Source organism: Astyanax mexicanus, chromosome 13 (genome assembly GCF_023375975.1).
Source record: "Astyanax mexicanus isolate ESR-SI-001 chromosome 13, AstMex3_surface, whole genome shotgun sequence".
Taxonomy (NCBI): Eukaryota; Metazoa; Chordata; class Actinopteri; order Characiformes; family Acestrorhamphidae; genus Astyanax; species Astyanax mexicanus.
The window spans coordinates 16040512-16062784 of NC_064420.1; the positions used below are offsets into that span (position 1 = coordinate 16040512).

Here is a 22273-nt window from a genome sequence, read left to right on the forward strand (position 1 = left end):
AGTCCTATTGCTGCTTGTGCCGAAAGTAAAGCAGGGTCAGCTTGTTAGTGGCAAACCCACCCTAACTATGTAGATGTGCAGAGGGGCAGTAGCCCTATATAACAGGCCCTTTTGTTCATCATTGAAAAAGATGCTATGAGGTTTTTATCAGATTTTTTTTAGGCCAATTGTCCCACCCTTTCAGCTGCTACTCAGCTGTACATCCCTTATCAAGTGACACCACCACACAAGGAGGGTGAAGACTAGCACATTCTAGCCTCCTTCGTCAATCATTGCCGAATAGCATCAGTGCGCTCGGAGGAAAGCGCAGCGTCGCGGTTCCGATACATCAGCTCACAGATGCTTTGTGCTGATTGACATCACCCTAGGAGTGATGCGGGGTAACAGTGTCATCTACCCACCTAGAGAGAGCAAGGCAAATTGAACTTTCTTGGGCCTCTGGCAGCTGATGGCAAGCTGCATGACCAGGATTCGAACCAATTCGAATTTACAGTTATACAGTTCATCTGTATTTTTATTGTAATGACTGCAACACTGAAAATATTATGCTTATACTCCCTCATACTGACCTCACTGTGCTGGCCAGCTATTACCTCTAGCATTTCTCCCCTCACGACTAGCTTCAGTAACTTCAGATCAGAAGGATATTTTTTTTTGTATTAAAGCACACACACACCATCAGTAATAAGAGGAAGATAAGAGTGTGGGGAATTTTCAGGTCAACAGATCTGCACAGGTTCTTCAACAGTAAGCGTATGTTGAATTAATGGGGTTTGCCTCTGTTTCAGTTTCATTTCCAGATGGGAGTTTTACGCTAAACCCAGGTTAGCATCATACAGCACAGCACAACACAATCCTCCCATTTTTTCTCCCCATTTAGCTGCTGCGGGTCTTTAAAAAGTATTACATGTCTAAAATTAAACTTAAGATCTTAAATTGTCTTAAACGTACTATAAATTTGCTAGAGGTGTTACATTTTAGGCGTTTAATGTCGGTGGGAAAGCACATACTAAATTTAGCAGAGAGTTAGCTAACATTACCGGGGAGAGAAATAAGGTTAGTGGAGAGCTAGCTAACATTAGTGGCGAGCTAACTAACATACTAACTTTAGCATCAAGCTAGTTAACATTATCAGGGAGAGAACTAAGGTTAGTGGAGAGCTAGCTAACATTAGCGGCGAGCTAACTAACATGCTAACTTTAGCGGCGAGCTAGTTAACATTATCAGGGAGAGAACTAAGGTTACTGGAGAGCTAGCTAACATTAACAGCAAGCTAGCTAACATACTAACTTTAGCAGCAAGCTAGTTAACATTCCTAGGTAAAGGAATAAGGTAAGGGACAAGCTAGCTAACATACTAACTTTAGCAGCAAGCTAGTTAACATTATCAAGGAGAGAACTACGGTTAGTGGAGAGCTAGCTAACATTAACAGCGAGCTAGCTAACATACTAACTTTGGCAGCAAGCTAGTTAACATTATCAAGGAGAGAACTACGCTTAGCGGAGAGCTAGCTAACATTAACGGCGAACTAGCTAACATACTAACTTTAGCAGCAAGCTAGTTAGCATTCCTAGGGAAAGGAATAAGGTAAGTGACAAGCTAGCTAACATAGTAACTTTAGCAGCAAGCTAGTTAACATTACCAGGGAGAGAACTACGGTTAGTGGAGAGCTAGCTAACATTAATGTAGTGAACAGTGCTCTGTGAGAAGTTTCCTGGTTAGTTCAGCTCTGGCTCTGATGAATTGATGGGGGGATCTGGTTCTGTCTGCCAGTGTGATTTAATGTGATTTAAAGAGAGAGAATCTGGACGATACGTTTAGGTCTTCAGTTGCTGGGCTGACGTTTTTCAGCATGAACGCTTTCATCAGAATAATCAGACTAATAAAGTGAGGGAGCGAGAGATGAGGTCGGAAAAGAGGAGAAGAAAGAGCTGATGAATAAAAGCGCTAACCCGACAAAGCGTCCGTATGAGGGGGGTGGGCAGTGGGGTGGAGGATTGTTTAGCATGCAGCAGGCGGACCTCATTAAAGCCCGGCCGTGATTAGACCGGCCCAGGTTTGGCGAGGAGAAGAGATTGGCTCTTTGATCTGTTTGGTTTCCTCATTACGGCTGCAGGTTGCTGACCCCGTCCACAGCAACAAAACAAATCTCATAAACACACAGTTTACCTAGAGAACCCACATACCTGCCCAGCCGGGCCCGAGTGGACTTTCTGCTGAATTCAGGCTCTGGGTGTTGGCTATTTTTGTGCATTAATCATGGATTCTCAGGGTTTTCCACACTGTAAGCCTGGATATGTTGAATTTAATTCAATTATTTGAGAAAACAGGTTGCCTTAGGATTTTTTATAGTGATTGCATACAGCTCTGGAACAAAATAAGAAACAACTTATAAATGATGAGTTTCTTTTTCCAAATTGAAAACCTCTGGAATATAATCAAGAGGAAGATTATTACAAGCCATCAAACCAAGCTGAACTGCTTGAATTTAATTATCCAATAAAATTATCCAAAAGCAGTGTGTAAGACTGGTGGAGGAGCACATGCCAAGATGCATGAAAACTGTGATTAAAAATTAGGGTTATTCCACCAAATATTGATTTCTAAACTCTCAAAACTTTATGAATATAAACTTGTTTTCTTTGTATTATATGTGGTCGGAAAGCTCTGCATCTTTTTTGTCAGCCATTTCTCATTTTCTGCAAATAAATGCTTTAAATGACGATATTTTATTTGTTGTCTGTAGTTTATAGAATAAAACAACAATATTAATTTTACTCAAACATTTACCTATAAATAGCACAATCAGAGAAACTGATTCAGAAATTGAAGTGGTCTCTTAATTTTTTCCAGAGCTGTACTTTAAACTCAGATTCGAACTGAATTGATTCATTTGAATCATAGTGTTTTGACACACAGATTCAAAAGTCTGTATTAAAAGAAAAAAAAAGCCATTTGACGTCCCAAAACAGGTTTTGTTACGTCACGCAGTTTTGAAACATTTTGAATCTTTTTGAAACGTGTGTTTTGGTACAAAGAAAGTAAAAGCTAATCTAACATCAGAATGCTTTGTACCCAAAGGTTTCTAAATGAGAGTTGAAAATCTGATCTCTGATCTCATCACTTTGCTTTTTTTTGGCAACATAACACATGACAACATTGACACACTTTAAAATAGTGCGAAATGTAATTTTCTTTTACAGTTACAGTGGTGTAAAAAAGTGTTTTTACCTTCATGATTTTTTATGTTTTGCATGTTTGTCACTCTTAAATGTTTCAGATCATCAAACAAATTTACATATTAGTCAAAGACAACACAAGTAAAAACAAAATGCAGTTTTTATATTAAGGTTTTTATTAATAAGGGATGAAAAATCCAAACCTACATGACCTTGTGTTAAAAAGTGTTTGCCCTCTAAATCTAATAACTGGTGGAACCACCTTTAGCAGCAACTGCAGTCAAGCATTAGCTGTAACTTGTAATGAATCTTTAACAACACTGTGGAGAAATTTGGATTCAATAGGATTTAGGTCTTGCAGAACCCAAGTTTGTTTCAGCTTGAGGTCATGAACATATGGCCGGACCAGAGACTGTAAAAAAGAAAATGAAGCCAAAATCTTCCGCCATGTTGGCGATTCTGATACCTGAGTCTGCGCAGTAGAGACCAGAGGAGGAAGAAAGACTGTGGAGAGACAGCCTACTCATTTAAATAACCCACAGTCTATGGTCCCACCCATACAGTCATTGGTCCCACCCATACAGTCTATAACCCAGCCCTTTTACAATAACCACACTTTTTTGAATAGAGCTGAATAACGTTTTCAAAAACGAATTTTGTGGGGATATAAAAACTGGACAATATAAGCAGAGGTTACACTAGCTGTTGCATTTAAATAATGAAAAGTTACACAGCTTTCTGCAACCGAACAGCAGGGGGCGCCCGACCTCTGGCTTCAATTTTGAGAGACGATGCTCTGTCCAGCTATACACAGTCTATGGGCCAGACATTCTCCTTCAGGATTTTTTGGTAGTCAGAGGAATTAATTAAACTTAGGTGTGATAAACCACAGTGAAGTTATATTTTAACTTGGGGGGTAAACCCTTTTTCACACATGGCAAGGTAGGTTTGGAATTTTTTCCTCCATTAATAATAAAAACCTTCATGTAAAAACTGAATTTTGTGTTTACTTGTGTTGTATTTGACCTATATTTAAATTTGCTTGGAGATCTGAAACATTTAAGAGTAACAAACATGCAAAAAAAAAAAAAAGAAATCATAAAGAAGGCAAAAACTTTTTCACACCACTGTATATGTAGCTTCATTCCATTCCAATATCTTGGTGCACTTGAAAAAAAAGATGAGTGCACTTCAGCGAGCCTCTTTTCAGGAGAGATGCTGGATTGCTCATCACTGTGATAACACTGCTAACACACTGCTATCTGATTAGCTAAAGAGACACAGCCTTCAATTTGTAGAGGAGGAGAAAGTGATGGGAAGACGGCGAATGTTGTAGCAGTCGTGGTTAAAGAGAGAAGTGGAGGAAGTGAAGTGAAGAAGACTGTGTGGAATTTTAAACAGTTATCTCCCTCCTGACTCTAAAAGACGTAATCCCTGATTCAGCTCCTTTAGGGGCACCAAGAGACCCACGACAAGGGCATGTGGCTCGGGGGTGGGGTGAGAGAGAGAGCGAGAGTGAGCGAGAGAAAGAGATAACAGTGAAGGGTAGGACGAGGGCACAGATAATAGAGAGATAGAAGAGTACAAAACTAGTTGAATATAACAGGGAGGGGTAAACCAGTGTCTGTTCGAAAATATGGATGTTGTGGTTCCTATTGTCTTTTCTATAGAAATGAAGAAATGTCCACCATGTTGTCAAATTTGTAACCGCACAGTAGAGACCAGTGGATGAGCCAGATTCTACTGGTTAGGCCATCCTCTTTTCCCAGACCACACATCTCAGACTGCCTTCATTGAGTTTACAGTGCAGCGTTAAGAACCAGAAAAAAAATGCAGGTCATGTATTTTATTACTGAACCATTTACAATTTTATCCAGTTACAGTACCGGAGCTCAGCTCTGTTTACTCTGTGACTATTGTATCTACACTGTAAACCCAGATAAGTTGAATTTTCTTAAAAAAAATTAGGAAACCGGTTGCCCTAAAAAGCTACGTAATAGGTAATGTATTAGGTAAAACCTATTACAAGAAAAGTTATTACAATAAAAGGGACGTTGATTTAATTATTTTATTTTTGTTATACTGTCAGTCCTGACACTTGTCAGTCTGCCTATTCAGGACAATTCTTCTCAATGACTCCATTTCCCAGCATTCTCAACCCATGGACTACAATGACCCGGCTGAACTCGTGACACTGCAGCGTTCAGCCTCGCCCACCTTCTGATTTCAGATTGCTCACACATGTGTTCACCTGTATAAATAGTCCTCTTTTCCCTCTGCTCACTGCCGAGTATTATCTAGTCTTCTAGCTCTGTTATGATGCGTTTTGATTACTCTCTTTTCTCCTTGTTATCAACCCTTTTCTGCTCTTAGTTTTTCTCTCTTGCCTAGACCTTTGGTTTTGTTGTTATATCTCTAGTTACCGACCTTACTTCTCCCTTTGACTACTCTCTTGCCTATCCCCATTTATCCTGTTTGTCTTACCGTGCACTGACCCTGGTTTTGGCTCTACGATCAGGTATGTTGTTATTAATTGCTGCCCTATTGTTTTATTGTTTTACTGTGTGCACCAATCCCTTTGGGATCTGTGTTTACAATAAACCTGTGTTTTCTAATCAGCACCTTGTCCTGGCCTTGCTGACATATACCAATTAATTTTCCAACAATTCTACTTAATATATTAAGTTCCCAATATAAATGTAGATTTTTCTTTCTTACTTTTCTTTTTTAATCCTTTTTTTTAATATTCATAAAAAGAGCTGTTGCCTTTAAGTAATGGTTTTTAAATAATGTTTACTGATAATAAGACTAAAGGCTTTTTTATTTTTTATGCCTAAATTGTAAGTACATTTCATTGATTTGGATTTTTTTGTTATATTTATTGCTTTACATAATAATTCTACTCATAATTCTGTTTTGATCAAGTAAATAAATAAGATTTATATTAAGTCTTGTCTATAATGTATTTAAATGCCCTCTTTAAATAAGACCCGCCCACATATACATACACTTCAGCCTCTGTGTTTAAGCCATCCGTTGCTGTGAACACACATACACACACACACACTCACTTGGAGTGGCACGCTGGCACCTCTGTGCCAGGGAAGCCACTGGGGGTTATGTGGGTTACTCAAGGACACCTCAGCCGTGATTGTTGAGGGAAGAGAAGACACTGTTCCATCACTCCCCACCCACACCCACAACTTCCTGCCATTCCAGGGGATTAACAATAACCTTCCAGTGTCACTTTAACTCACCATTAATAGTGCACTTCCAACTAATAACCATATATCAAACATTTATCCAATTATTTTCTTTACTGTTGTAATATCGGAGACAAATCGGGGTAGAATATGTTTATCCATCTTTAAACTACCTCTTTGTCCTTTCTCTAACTTTTCCTTTATTTTTAGCTGCAGTCTTTCGGGTCAGTCAAAATAAAGTTGCTTTAAAGTTATTCAGAATTCTGACTTATCCAGCCATGAGGACTCCAGCCCAGCCCAGGTCACAGAGAGAGAGAGAAACAGAACTCACCAGAGAGAAGCTGCACATGAATCATTAAGAGAGAAAGAGCAGAGTAGGATTAATTTAGTTTTGCCTCAGATCCCTAAAGAATATTTCCTCCTGTTTGGGGTGAAGGCCAGAACTGAGCGCATGCAGTGGCACACGGCCGACTGAAGCGCTGACGTGCATGCTAATACTACACTCTGACTGTTTAGCTGACACAATTAATCATCAGCTGTCAGAATGAAATATGCTGTATACGAACAGAGCGCGCGCTGTGAAGGACCTTGCTTTGTAGAAGCATTACGTATCTCTGATAACACGACTATAAATTCAATAAGATTGGAGGAGTCGTGTTTAAAGTCACAAAATAGTCATTCATTAAAACGTCAGCCGGATCCAAGAGCATTAAAATTTCTATACAGTTTTGATTCATGGCATTGCCATGCCATGCCAGGTAAGCTGCCAGGAGCCAGCCTGATGGGCAGATCACACAATGCAGAACAGAATATTGACCAAATCACTGAGGAACAACTAGCCAGCTCCATGGACACCCATCAATAGCTAGTATAGATTTATGGGGGATTTTTTTACTTCTCTAAATAGTATTCATCAGTTTTTTTTTTTTTTTACTTTTAAAAGCAGGCCAGCACTCATTTATGCATAGAACAGCAGCTTCAGAATCAGGATGATGCTTCATTGCGAATACCAAATATATATAAAACCTTCTCCTCCTCTTGTAGAACATCACACAGGTCCAGTTTAACTTTATACTTTAAATTTAATTTCATCCTGATTAATGTTGCATATGGTGTGATACAACATAATCAAAAAAAAAGGCTAAAGTCCAAAGTCCAAAAATAGCTTTGCCAGTTTATCGAAAGAATCTTTAAATCTTTAAGAAAAACATTATCCAAACAGTGAGGCTTCAGAGTTCTGTGTCATGTTTGGTGCTGAAAGCGCTCCCATGTCTCCCACACCCATCTCTATCTGCGATTTCCAAGCTTCCAACTACAATACCCAGAACGCACCACACCATGACATCACACTCACTCCCGATCACATGACACACCACATGACACCACCAGGAAGTCCTGAGTACTGATTTCCCTTAGTATATAAGGACCATGCTCACGCTCACAACTTGCCGAGTATCTGTTTGGCCAATCCTGCAATACAAAGCGTTTCTATAGCCCTTGTCTATTTCCGTGTATGATCCTGTTTTTGTTTTCTACTTTGTTTTATCGTATCCACACCAGTCTGGTTCCTGTCTGGCCCTGACATTCTGACTATGACAGATTCATACTTTTATGTATATTTAAATATGCACTTTTAAAAAAAAGAAGTGTGACTAACCCAGTTAATCAAAGGATATTTTTCTGATTAATCTGATTACATTTTTTTACACTAGTCTTAACTAAACGGACCTCGTCACCCGTCATTCCACCAATCGCAAGTGAGTGGTGTAACCCCTTAAGGTCAAACTAACCTAAGAAGTCTCAGCTTGTTTGAAAGCCTTTAGGCACCAAAGGATTCCGTCTGTTGTTAAGATGCAAAGACAACGCTCATGAGGCTCACACATATCACAGAGAGGTCACAGAATACTGATTAAATGTACAGTCTGAGAAAAGGTCCTGAAGCCTATCTCAGCCAAAGTAAGACATACAGGGGTTGGACAATGAAAATGAAACACCTGGTTTTAGACCACTATAATTTATTGTCCTGACAGACAGTTCTGATTGAAACAGGAGAGTTGAGGTGTACATTGAATTCTGTTTTATGTTTTTTTAATGTTTTTTTTTAGCACCCGAACATCCCTTTCAGGCAGCTTCCTCTTGCGTCCATAGTTAATCCTGTTGGATGTGGTTCGTCCTTCTTGGTGGTATGCTGACATTACCCTGGATACCGTGGCTCTTGATACATTACAAAGACTTGCTGTCTTGGTCACAGATGCGCCAGCAAGACGTGCACCAACAATTTGTCCTCTTTTGAACTCTAGTATGTCACCCATAATGTTGTGTGCATTGCAATATTTTCATTGCAATTACCCTGCTAATTGAACCTTCATACTCTGCTCTTATTGGTGCAATGTGCAATTAATGAAGATTGGCCCCCAGACTGCTCCAATTTAGCCATGAAACCTCCCACACTAAAATGACAGGTGTTTCAGTTTCATTGTCCAACCCCTGTATGTGTGTTTACCTATGGTTTTATATAAATCACTAAAATTTTAATATTTTTAGTTTTATATTTTAAACATTCTGATATTTACATAATCTCAAAGATTTATTTTGTAATGTCTCACCGTCTCAACACATGGATGGCATGAAATATACTAAAAAGAGTATACATGTCAGGGGACTGCCAGGCAGGGAGACAAGGAGGCGGACGTAAAAGGGGGGTTTTATTAAATAAATAACAACGATAAACAAAGAACAAGAAACAACCTAAACAAACGAGAGAAAATGATAAACAAGGAGGGGTACCGATAACATAAAACAAACAAGTAACTGAAAATAATACAAAACTAAACAGGACAGGGAAATATATACAAGGGAATAAAGTAATAACTGAAACTAGAGAAAACAAGACAGAAATAAACAAGAAATAAACAAGAATATAAATATACACAAATAGAGCGGAGGACTAAGGCAAAAACACGAAGGCGAAGGAAACAAAGAAACACTGAAAGAAACTATGAAACACTGAGAGAGACAAAACAACATGGGAAGGTGCAAAGACCGACGAACACAGACTGGAACACTAGGGCTATATAACACACACGGGAAGTGGAAACACCTGGGGATAGGGGGCGGAGCAACAAATTGACACAGGTGGAAAACTACTGAGACAGAACACATGGGCACAGGTCACGTGGGACACAAGCAGGCACGAGGACAGACAGGAAATAGGGCCAGGACATGACAATACAGCTAAAAAGAATGTATTACATATATTAAATTTCAGGAATTATAATATATTATGTATCATAAATTATTTGAGTAATATTGTACAAATTAAGTAATTGTAATTAGGTAATATTGTTTGCAGAAATTAAGTAAAGGTTACCAAAAGAAAGGGTATAAATCGCTAAAATAGGGCCCTACAAGTGTGGATTTATTGCTGGAAAATTTACTGTGCATTTAAACCTGTTTGCTTTTACTGTTTTCTTTTCTTTTCTTTTCTTTTTATTCATGAAGCTTTCACCCTGTAGCTTGTTACAGTTTCATCCCCGTGTACAGGTCATGCTGACCTTGGATCATGCCTGTGTCATAAACTGTGTAATTGCAGTTTTTAATAGCAGTGAAACAGAGGAAAGTTACTGCCCTGCTGACATGTTTGTGTAAAGACATATATTTTAGAAATTGTAATTAAAAATAATAAGAGTAATAATAATATAATTTAACGTACACTGTTGAAAAATTCTGTACTGTAAGGTAGACCCTTTAAAACAAATAGAAAGAAGCCCACCGTACTCTCTCAGAATAGAAGCTGGCCTTTGATTCTTTAACCTAATTTCACCCTCCTGCTCGCCACAGTTTCAGCCGGTGTGTATTATTAATGGCCGCGTGTCTTCAGCTGGACAGAAGTGAGTCTCTGGGGTTGAGGGGTGGACGCTCTGTGCCCAGGGGCTGGAGGGGGGGTAGTGATATGGAGTGATGGATAGAGAGGAGAGAGAGAGGGGGTGCAGGAAAGAGAGGAGAGGCTGATGGGAAAGAGAGATACTCTGCTTCTGTCACCCAACCCTCTCCACCTCCGTCTCATCTGTAGCTCTGAGCTCAGTAATGAGAGTCATTACTCACTGAGGGATATGAGCCCCAGTCAAATTAAAGCATCTGTCTATATGTCCATCTATAGCTCTGGAAAAAATTATTATACCACTTTAAAATAATCAGTTTCTGAGATTTAACTATTTATAGGTATAAGTTTGAGTAAAATGAACATGGTTTTATTCTATAAACTACAGACAATATTTCTCCCAAGTTACAAATACAAATTTTGTCATTTAGAACATTTATGGCATTTAGGGCAATTGTAACTTGGTTGCTGAAACTGAAACACCTGTCATTTTAGTGTGGGAGGATTCATGGCTAAATTGGAGCAGCCTGATGGCCAATCTTCATTAATTGCACTTTGCACCAGTAAGAGCAGAGTGTGAAGGTTCAATTAGCAGGGTAAGAGCACAGTTTTGCTCAAAATATTGCAGCAATGCACACAACATTATGGGTGACATACCAGAGTTCAAAAGAGGACAAATTGTTGGTGCACGTCTTGTTGGCGCATCTGTGACCAAGACAGCAAGTCTTTGTGATGTATCAAGAGCCACGGTATCCAGGGTAATGTCAGCATACCACCAAGAAGGACCAACCACATCCAAGAGGATTAACTGTGGACGCAAGAGGTAGCTGTCTAAAAGTGATGTTCAGGTGCTGACCCGGATTGTATCCAAAAAACATAAAACCACGGCTGCCCAAATCACGCAGAATTCAATGTGCAGCTAAACTCTCCTGTTTCCACCAGAACTGAAAGCTCAGCGCAGGTTCTAGCGGAAAACTCAAAATCACGCCACTTTTCTCAGCCAATCACCAACTCCCACCTGTCCTTATAAGACCTCCCTCATACCTGTTCTCCCCTGCTTGCAGACGCTGACATACGCTTTTCACCCTCCTCCTTCCCCACCGCCTCTAGTTCGGTCCCACCGGTTGCCCAGGGGATAGGCTCCGCCCCCGCCGTACCTGTACGGCAGGATCTGTGAGGTTCCAGACGCTGCGGACCTGGGCTTCGACAGGGCTTTCGCCAAAGACTCTATATACACTATATTCACTATTACTAATTGTCATACGTGTTTATTGGGATTAAATCTTTCTTGCTGCACTTTGTCTCTAGAGTTTTCCTGCTAGAACTGTCCGTCGGGACGATAAATTATTGTGGTCTAAAACCAGGTGTTTCAGTTTCCCCTGTATATTGTGTACGATACGATATGGCACACTTCTAGTGATAATCAAGTATACATCATTAAACAGGCTAAATAAATAGACTGATGGTATTTTGTAACACTACTGTGACTGTGTATGTGTGTGTGTTTATGTACACATGTATAATTGCACTGCCTTTAATTGAAAACAACCGTGGATATGGCAGCTGTGAGTGTGTGTGTGTGTGTGTGTGTGTGTAATGTATATGGGTCGATGAGCAGACGGGGGTATCTGGCTGCTAATGGAGTATTAGCCTCTAAAATGCTCTGTCTCGCACAGCTACTCTAATGTGTCCTGATGTGCATTAGTCTGTCACAGGACAGATAGCATCCCGAACACAGGCAGAGAGAGAAGAGCACAGAGATTTATAGCTGGAACAGACCACATGACCTCCACTTCAGGTCACACTTACTAAAACCTTGCGACCTCACGTTTTTCACCTTGAGCCAGACACACGGTGCTAGCTAGACTAGATAGAAAATGTACTCTTTTCTTACTGTTAAAAGTATTAGATCGGTTTGCCAGTTCAATTCCTGTTTATGTAGCTTGCCAACAGCTACCGGAGCCCTGAGAGAGCACAAATGGCCTTGCTTTCTCTGGGTGGGTAGATGGCGCTCTTTCCCCTCGTCACTCCAAAGGGTGATGTCAGTCAGCACAAGGCGTCTGTGAGCTGATGTATTAGAATCGAGTCGCTGCACTTTTCTCTGAGGGCAGAATGCTGCATCAGCTGCAGTTTTAAAAAAAAAGGCGGTGGCTGACTTCACATGTATCGGAAGAGGCATGTGTTAGTCTTCACTTCTCCTGGTGTTGGGGCATCACTAGTGATAGAAGGAGTCCAAATGAGTAGGTTGGGTAACTGGCCTTGTATATTGGGGAGATGTAAAAAAAAAAAAAAAAAAAATATATATATATATATATATATATATATATATATATATATATATATATATAGCAATAAAATAAAATGAAAAAAGTATGTCTGACTCAAGCTGAAAAATGTGGTTTCATGGTTTTCAAAGTGTGACCTGAACTGAATATTCCTCAACATCAGCTCTCATTATTTTTATGATGCAAATACTAATTTTGATCAGAAAATACAAAATCAAATGATGAAGTGACTTTCTGTACTGCTACTAATCAGATCTGCATTATCCTCTTTTGAAAGTTATTGGTGGGATCTTGTAAGTTTTACCCGGATACAAAAATGTTTTTTGATTGGCTGTCAGGTAGCTACTGTATATTTCTCAGTTTATAGACTGGTGTGGGAAGCTTCTTCAAAACTCTAAAGGAAAACGCTTGATGCAACTTTATATTTATAGTTAAAAAATACAAGTTTAGATACAAGTGTATCGTATAAGTGTGTACTCTGCTTGCCCTGTATTTTACACCTTAGCCACTGCCTGTTCTTAAAACTAAGTGGAAGGAGGCTTAGAAGCTTGAAGACCAGCCGGTTCAGAGACAGCTTCTTCCCCCGGGCGACCAGGCTGTGAAACAGCCAGTAGAACAGTGTTCTGCCCAACCCACCCCACTACCATCTTATACAAACTATTGCACACTGCACTTTACTTTATTTCACTTTACTTCACATTGAATCTATCTGACTTTCCCACACTAATTCCATAATACAACATTCTGCACCCTGTACTTCCTTCACAACTCATTCTGTACCTGTACTTTACTCTTAGTTACTCTGTCACCTGTTGGACTATTTCCTCACTTCCACACATACTCTAGATACCTGCACATCTATATATCACTATATCACTCTGAGCACCGACAGCTTGATGGCAAAGCTGCATGAGTGGGGGGTTCGAACCTGCGACCTCCTGCTCATAGTGGCAGCGCTTTAGACTGCTGGACCACTCAGCACCCCTGGGATTCAAACTTTAACATTTATTTAATTGCAGTAGTAAATTCATGAAATTAATAACACAATTTTACAGGGTTTTGTATTGCAAAATTACCTAAAATATTGTGATACAGTTTTAAAGCCATATCGCCCTTCCATAATAAACACACGGCGTAAACAAAAATATTTGGACGGCAGCTTTTCATAAGTGTTTGTTTCAGCATTGCCACTGACGTGCACAGTCACCAGTTAGCGGTGTGATAAATAAGCGAATGAGCGTGTGAGTCAGTGCTGCCATCTTGTCACCACTGTAAATTACAGGAATTGTTGTATTTTTGGCACCAACTGTCACCATTTTTCATCACAAAGAGGCTTTGATTGTTTTCATTGTTCACTGCGGTTTGCCATCTTCATAAACAAGACAAGCATAAATGTGACTTATTAAAATATCCCAGTTTTAATTCAGATATTACGCTCTGACGGCAGCATGTATGTACAGATAATTACAGGAACAACCTTTATACGGCTGCCTAATGAGAGATTAATTAGTCTGATGTGACATGATTCTTTTAGAACTATTTTTAATTATTATTACAGTTGTGGGATGCATGTGTTGTTGTAAAACAGTGTATTTCACAAAGGAGATTCAATGCACACAGCTACAGGGGTTGGACAATGAAACTGAAACACCTGGTTTTAGACCACAATAATTTATTGTCCCAACGGACAGTTCTGGTGGAAACAGGAGAGTCGAGGTGCACAATGAATTCTGCCGTGATTTGAGCAGTCGTGGTTTTATGTTTTTTGGATACAATCCAGGTTAGCACCCGAACATCCCTTTCAGGCAGCTTCCTCTTGCGTCCACAGTTAATCCTGTTGGATGTGGTTGTTCCTTCTTGGTGGTATGCTGACATTACCCTGGATACCGTGGCTCTTGATACATCACAAAGACTTGCTGTCTTGGTCACAGATGCGCCAGCAAGACGTGCACCAACAATTTGTCCTCTTTTGAACTCTGGTATGAAACCCATACTGTTGTGTGCATTGCAATATTTTCAGCAAAACTGTGATCTCACCCTGCAAATTGAACCTTTACACTCTGCTCTTACTGGTGCAATGTGCAATTAATGAAGTTTGGCCATCAGGCTGCTCCAATTTAGCCATGAATCCTCCCACACTAAAATGACAGGTGTTTTAGTTTCACTGTCCAACCCCTTATATTTGGTTAGAAAAGGTGTCCCGATACTTTTGCCCATATAATGTAAAATCTAAAAAAAAAAGAGAACTCAAATAGTTTGAGCAAATGAACTGGCTGTCAACGTTAAAGCGTTAAAACACACACGATTAATTTGGAATCATTGACAGCACGGTCCTAAACAAACTCTGGAGCAGTTCGCTTGTGGTGAGAATGTGATCTGGTCTCTATCAGACCCAGCTATCAAATATACTGCTTTTTAATTAGTTAAACTGCTGATAAGGCGCAGCTTAATCTCAAACATTTGCCAGATAATATATTGCTATGGACAAACGCTGTCTCTGCTGCTCCATGCTGTTTACACACTGAGCACAGTATGTGCAGCGTTCACTGCTCAGGGTCATGCGACTCTGCACTGCAGGTCATATTGAAAACACTGGGTTTGAAAGCACAGGGGCAAATTAAATCCAACAGGTCAGAAATGGACACTGGGGATGAAGTCCAGTACAGTTTGTTGAGACGAGACTTAAATCTATCAAGATTGTTGATGGCATATTTTGTCATTATTCAAACAACTCAGATCAGTGTAAACAGTATAACTCAATTGAATCAATTCAGCTTAACTCAACATATGTGTTGAATAACCTGAGAGTGTATCGTAACTGTTCAGATCTGAGTTAGTTTCACTTAAGCAGCATAAGTGATCTCAAATGTATGTAGTGTTTAAGTTATGTTAACTTAATTCAATAAGTAGTCAGTTTAGCATTAATGATCTTAGTGAGGTAATTAAACCTAAAACCTTTAGATATCACATTTGTTTTCAACTTTTATCACAATTGTAAGTTAATTTAATTGATGTATTTTTGGTTTATCAATTGCTTTACACAACATTTCAACTTTGTATTTTATGATCAGGTAAATTAAATTGATTTGCATTTATTCTCCCTTTATACAGATACAGTTGATGTCTTGCATACCAGAATTAAGAGCTAAGGTATATATTTATTTGTTGATGAGAGGTATCAATTGCCATCGCTGGGTACCAGCATTCCAGTGTTCAAACCCAGCAGACTGGTTTATACTGGTTTTGCTGGTCTTTGGTGGGTTTTTGGCAGGATGGAAGCTCATATGTTTGTTTTTGCTCGGCTGAATCTACTCAGTTTGTTTAAACTTATACTGTTATCCTCTCGCTCGATGGCCGATGCAGTTTGTTGGAGGTAAACAAGCTCAGTGTGCAGTTTAGCGGGGTGAAGGGGGTCGAGACTGGAATGGGGAAACTATTTTCAATTTGCATAATCATACATATTCATACATTTTTGTGTGTAGGCTGCAGCCTATGTGCATTTGAATTTCTTTTTTTGGAAACAATATTTAAAATATATGAGACCATTTATTGTTGTGTGGGTTTGATGTGGGGTTGTTGTGGGATAGGTGTGTGAATAAGCTTTATGAATAATTGGTGAGTGGTTGGTGCGGGATCAGTGTTCGGTTGGTGGGAGTGGATGTGAGGTCAGAGCATGGTTGGTGTGGGGTCTGTGCAAGATTTGTGGGGGTTCAGTTTGGAGCTGGTGTTGGGTTGTGTGGTCGGTATGGATGTCGCTGGGGGAGTTGTTGTATTTCAGGCTGTTCTGGGATCAGAGCGTGTACTCGGCTGATCTGGAAGTGACACTGCACGTCTGTCAGAACCAGCCTGACCCTTATCCAGTACTGTCAGTTACACTGCTGAAACCACTGAGATACACCCGGCTAATCAGACACTTTACATCACAGAGAGAGAGAGAGAAAGAGAGAAAGAGACGGAGAGAGAGAGAGACGGAGAGAGAGAGAGGGACAGAAAGAGAGAAAAAATAAGTGGTTAGATGTAGAATGGTAGGAGAAATAGAAACAGTTTTGAGGACTAATCTGTCAAATGCCAAAAAGAGCAGATGTTGATTTATGAGGAACACTAAATAATAAAGTAGTGTGTGTGTGTGCGTGTGTGCGTGTGTGTGTGTATTATTATTTTAGATTCACAGCAGACGTGACTTTTTTCCCGTTGCTATAATCACATCGTAGATCTCTGCCTGGCAAAATCATGCACTTAAACACTTAACACAGTTAAGAACTCCTGATAATGATGATGATAATGCTGATAATGATGTTGATGTGTTGATAATGAAAGTGATGATGGTGATGATAACTGTAATGATTGTGGTGATGATGATGACAGTGATGATGATGGTGGTGATGATGGTGATGATGACGGTAATGATGGCGATGATGATGATGATAGTGATGATAATGACGGTGATGATGATGACGACATTGATGGTGATTATGAAGGTGATGATGTTTATGATGATGATGAGAGTGATCACAATGAATGGGATGATGATAGTGATGATAATTGTGATAATTGTGGTGATGATGATGACAGTGTTGAGGATGACAATGATGATGACGGTGGTGATGATGATGATGATGATGATAGTGATGATAATGACAGTGATGATGACGATGATGATGATGACATTGATGGTGATGATGACTGTGATGATGGTGATGATGATGATTGTGATGATAATTGTGATGATTGTGGTGATGATGATGACAGTGATGATGATGGTGGTGTTTTTTTCTCGTGTGCAGATTCGTCCAGGTGAGGCCTTCACTGTGTATCACACCAGCCCCACGCTGTCCAGCCTGTCTAAACCTGTGGTGCTGTGGACGCAGCAGGACGTGTGCAAGTGGCTGAAGAAGCACTGTCCTCACAACTATCTGACCTATGTGGAGGCCTTCTCTCATCATGCCATTACAGGTACAATACACACACACACACACACACACACTCTCTCTCTAGTAATATATATAACGAAAATGTACCTTTGGTTATTAAATGAAGTGGAAGGGACACTAAACAGTGACCAGTTAAAAACAATACAGCAAACAAAATAGCAATAAAAACATGGACACGCCCACATGTTGAAAAATTCCCCTACTGGTTCCTTTTTCTGATCATAATTCATAATGGAAGTAATGAAGGTGTTAACCTTTTTTATTCCCACAGAATTTCTTCAAAAGGCAGATTTACTTATATTTTCAAATTATAAAATGTTAAACTAAACCATAGTCAAAGGCCCCATTTCTGATGTGGTTTCTTTAAATAACCACTGTGCACTAAGTAGTATAGTAGTAATATAGTATAATTTTGTAATTAATAACAGTATTAGAAAGTTTTCCAGTCAGCCATGCAACTTGCAGCTTAATTCAGGGCGTGTCAGTGTGTCTTTGCTATCGTAATGACGGGAAAAGTACACCTTGGGTGATTTAAAGAGCTAATTCTGTGCTAATTCTGTGCTAATTCTCTTAATTAATCATGGGAGCGTTTTCGCCATAACGTGAAAAAAAAAAACTCTTGCCATTCTCTTTAAGAGCCAGGTGCGCTCTGACTTTGGTGGATTGCAGAGGAAACTGACCTGCATGTTCACACTTAGAAGGTGTGCGAGCAGGTAATTTACCACTAACAAAAGTAATATGGCAATGACCTTATAATTCGTGTTGATGTAAAATAAAGTAATTTTTTTACTTTATTTTGTATTCTGGCACAGGGTATGGGTTTATGCACTGCTGTGTGTCCATGTGTGCGTAACAAGCGGAAATGTACATGTGTTTTGCATGCAATTCACTGCCAAGATAGCAATGAACACCTGGCTGTTGATTTCTGCCTAGTCCATATTCAGTCAGAGGCACACCAGTGTTTTCCGTTGCCTAGATAGCAATACACCTGACATTTATCTGAACACACCTCATATTCAAAAAACCACACATATAGGCATACGATATATCCACAAGCACTGTTGCTATTTATATGATGCTGGTGCAAGGTATAAAAATGGACTGTTGGCGGGGTGTAAGATAGCAGTGAGCATTACAGCACGTCTAAACTGTTTCATTTTTCCACAGTCCTTTATAACACTGCAGTATTTCACTTTCACTTTATTGTACACATTCATCCAGTTCAGTTGGACGGGGACATTAGAGCACATTAAGGTGGAAAAGATCATTCTCATTTATACAATGCAGAAAAAGTCAAAGGCATCTGAGAGTTGCGGAGAGCTGTGCCCTTCCTCTACCTGGGCGCACAGCAGGGCCGGCAGCCAGCGGCGGGCACAGGAGGTTACACTACTCATTATGTTCCGCCAGCCCTCAGAACTGCATCCGTCTCCCCTCCTCTCCCTAATGGACGACTGTACCGACCATAATGTTACACGATTCATCACAGAACAGTGCGTCCTGTAGAATCACACTGTCCTGAGGTCAGCTGATCAGAGACTGCAGCAGGAATAGCGTCTTCTTCAGTTTCCCATTAACCCATAGCCATTCCCATTATCCCACTGCCATTCCCATTATTCCACAGTAATTTCACCAGTTACTGTTTAAACAGCACCTGAAGAAGAGAAAAGAGAGAAAATGAGAGAGAAAAGAGTGCTGAAGAAAGACAATGTTTTCCCAAGAAACTTAAAGTGAATTTATGTGACTTAAATGAGGTATAAATAATAGTAATTACATTACTACTACTAATGATAATAGTGGAATGTTGGAACAAGTGTTGTAGTACTCGAGTCTGGTCTCGATACTACAACACTAGTGTTAACTAATGTTATCAGCAAACTAGCTAACATACTAATGTTATCAGAGAGAGCACTGACCTTAGCGACGAGCTAACTAACCTTAGCAACAAGCTACCTAACACACTAATGTTACCGGGGAGAGAACTAAAGCTAGCCATGAGCTAGCTAACCTTAGCGATGAGCTAGCTAACCTTAACGACGAGCTAGCTAAAATACTAATGTTACCGAGGAGAAAACTAAACTAGCAATGAGCTAGCTAACCTTAATGATGAGCTAGTAAACCTTAGTGATGAGCTAGTTAACCTTAGCGACAAGTTAGCTAAAATACCAATGTTACCAGGGAGAGAACTAAAGCAAGCGACGAGCTGGCAAACCTTAGTTATGATACAGCTAACCTTAGTGATAAGCTAGCTAACCTTAGCAATGAGCTAGCTAAAAAACTAATCTTACAGGGGACTGAATTAAAGCTATCGTCGAGCTGGCTAACCTTAGCGACAAGCTAGCTAACCTGAGTAATGAGCTAGCTAACCTTAGTGATGATTAAGCTAACCTTAGTGACGAGCTAGCTAGTGATGATCTAGCTAAAATACTAATGTTACAGGGGAGAGAACTAAGGCTAGCGATGAGCTGGCTAACCTTAGTGACGAGCAAGCTAAAATACTAATGTTACCAGGGAGAGAACTAAAGCTAGCATCGAGCTGGCTAACCTTAGCAACGAGCTAGCTAAAATACTAATGTTACCGGGGAGAGAACTAAAGCAAGCGACGAGCTGGCTAACCATATCAACGAGCTAGCTAACCTTAGCGAAGAGCTAGCTAAAATACTAATGTTACTGGAAGAGAACTAAAGCTAGCGATGAGCTGCCTAACTTTAGTAACGAGCTAGCTAACCTTAGCGATAAGCTAGCTAAAATACTAATGTTACCGGGGAGAGAACTAAAGCTAGCGATGAGCTGCCTAACCTTAGTAACGAGCTAGCTAAGCTTAGTGACGATCTAGCTAAAATACTAATGTTACTGGGGAGAGAACTAAACTAGCAACAAGCTGACTAACTATAGCAACAAGCTAACTAACCATAGCGACGAGCTAGCTAAAATACTAATGTTATCGGGGAGAGAACTAAAGCTAGCGATGAGCTAGCTAACTTTAGCGACAAGCTAGCTAGCCTTAGCGACGAGCTAGCTAAAATACTAATGTTATCGGGGAGAGAACTAAAGCTAGTGTCGAGCTGACTAACTTTAGCAACGAGCTAGCTAACCTTAGTGAGGAGCTAGCTAAAATACTACTGTAACCGGGAAGAGAACTAAAGCAAGTGACGGGCTGACTAACTTTAGCAACGAGCTAGCTAACCTTAGAGATGAACTAGCTAAAATACTAATGTTACTGGGGAGAGAACTAAAGCTAGTGTCGAGCTGACTAACTTTAGCAACGAGCTAGCTAACCTTAGAGATGAACTAGCTAAAATAATAATCTTACCGGGGAGAGAACTGGTGTGACGTCTGACCTATGCAATGCTATGAATCCATGGAGGCAGGCGAAAGAAGCGTGTTTTGTAGCTGAAAATATAGCCACTACTTTGAGTTAGTATCAGCTAAAGGTTCCAATACACTCTGTGCTGTACACTCTAAAAAGTGCTTAGAAGAAATAGAAGCTTCTGTTAATGAGGTACAACCATTGGTTTAGTCACCCCACTCCACTGTTTCACTCTTAACATGTAAAAATTTAATATACACGGTTTTGTTTTGTAAAACCACTCCTGCTGCCCTGCTGGGAACAACAGGTTCAATGTTCAGATTTACAGTGTTAAATATGTAAGGTCAAGAAAGACTTTCTTTATTTTGTATTTTTTATAAAAACAAGAATTTATGTTAGGTAAAATTAAGAAAGACCATATTTTATTTTTTCAGGAAATAGTTCAACTTTAAATGTCTAAAGATACATTGTTGCTGTTAAAAATGCATTTTCCAATAAAGGCAGTATTGGCAAAAATGTTTTTTCTTCAATGCTCTTACTGAGGGAAGGAGGTTGTTGGCCACAATCTTGCGATAAAGTCCACATCAATCTTTCTTTCAATACAGTGCAAGTGTCCTGTCCCCTTTACAGAAAAGTACACGCAAAATATTATGTTTCCACCACCATGCTTCACCGCTGGAAAGGAAAATAAGAGACCGCTTAAAAATAATGAGATTCTTTGATTTTACTAAATTGAAAACACATATATAATCAAGAGGAAGATGGATGATTACAAGCTATCAAACCAAGCTGAACTGCTTGAATTTTTGCACCAGGAGTGGCATAAAGTTATCCAAAAACACTGTGTAAGACTGGTGGAGGAGAACATGACAAGATGCATGAAAACTGATTAAAAACCAGAGTTATTCCACCAAATATTGATTTCTGAACTCTTAAAACTTTATAAATATGAACTTGTTTTCTTTGCATTATTTGAGGTCTAAAAGCTCTGCATCTTTTTGTTTTATTTCAGCCCTTTCTCATATGCTCTAAATGGCAATATTTTTATTTGGAATTTGGGAGAAATGTTGTCTGTAGTTTATAGAATAAAACAACAATGTTAATTTTACTCAAACAAATACCTATAAATAGCAAAATCAGAACTGAACTGAAGTGGTCTCTTATTATTTTTCCAAAGCTGTATAGTGGTAAAGTAAATAAAAATATAAAACATGGTGCAGAACAGTAAAACAAAATAAGATTACATAAGAAAGGGATGTACTTGTTAATGAATGATACATTTTTTTGCATTTTTTGTTTACACTCAATCAGAGCATTTAAATATTAAATCATTTATTTAAAATAAAGCTTCTTATTATCGAATCACTAAATTATAAGTATTATGTTATTGAGCTACTATATCTCAGACAATTGAATATGTTTAATTTAATATTCTAGCTGTTCTATAGAGGGTAGTGAAACTAATTGAAATAGTAATTTAATGTAATA

At 39.4% G+C, this 22273-nt stretch overlaps 1 protein-coding gene across 1 annotated transcript in view; it reads left to right on the plus strand.

Annotated features, from left to right (window-relative positions):
• samd10b (sterile alpha motif domain containing 10b) overlaps window positions 1-22273 on the plus strand; it is a 122822-nt gene that overhangs the window by 72084 nt on the left and 28465 nt on the right. Inside the window, exon 3 of the mRNA XM_022677537.2 lies at window positions 17332-17500. Within this exon, the coding sequence (XP_022533258.1) occupies window positions 17332-17500 (169 nt within the window). The remainder of the gene's footprint in view (window positions 1-17331; window positions 17501-22273) is intronic.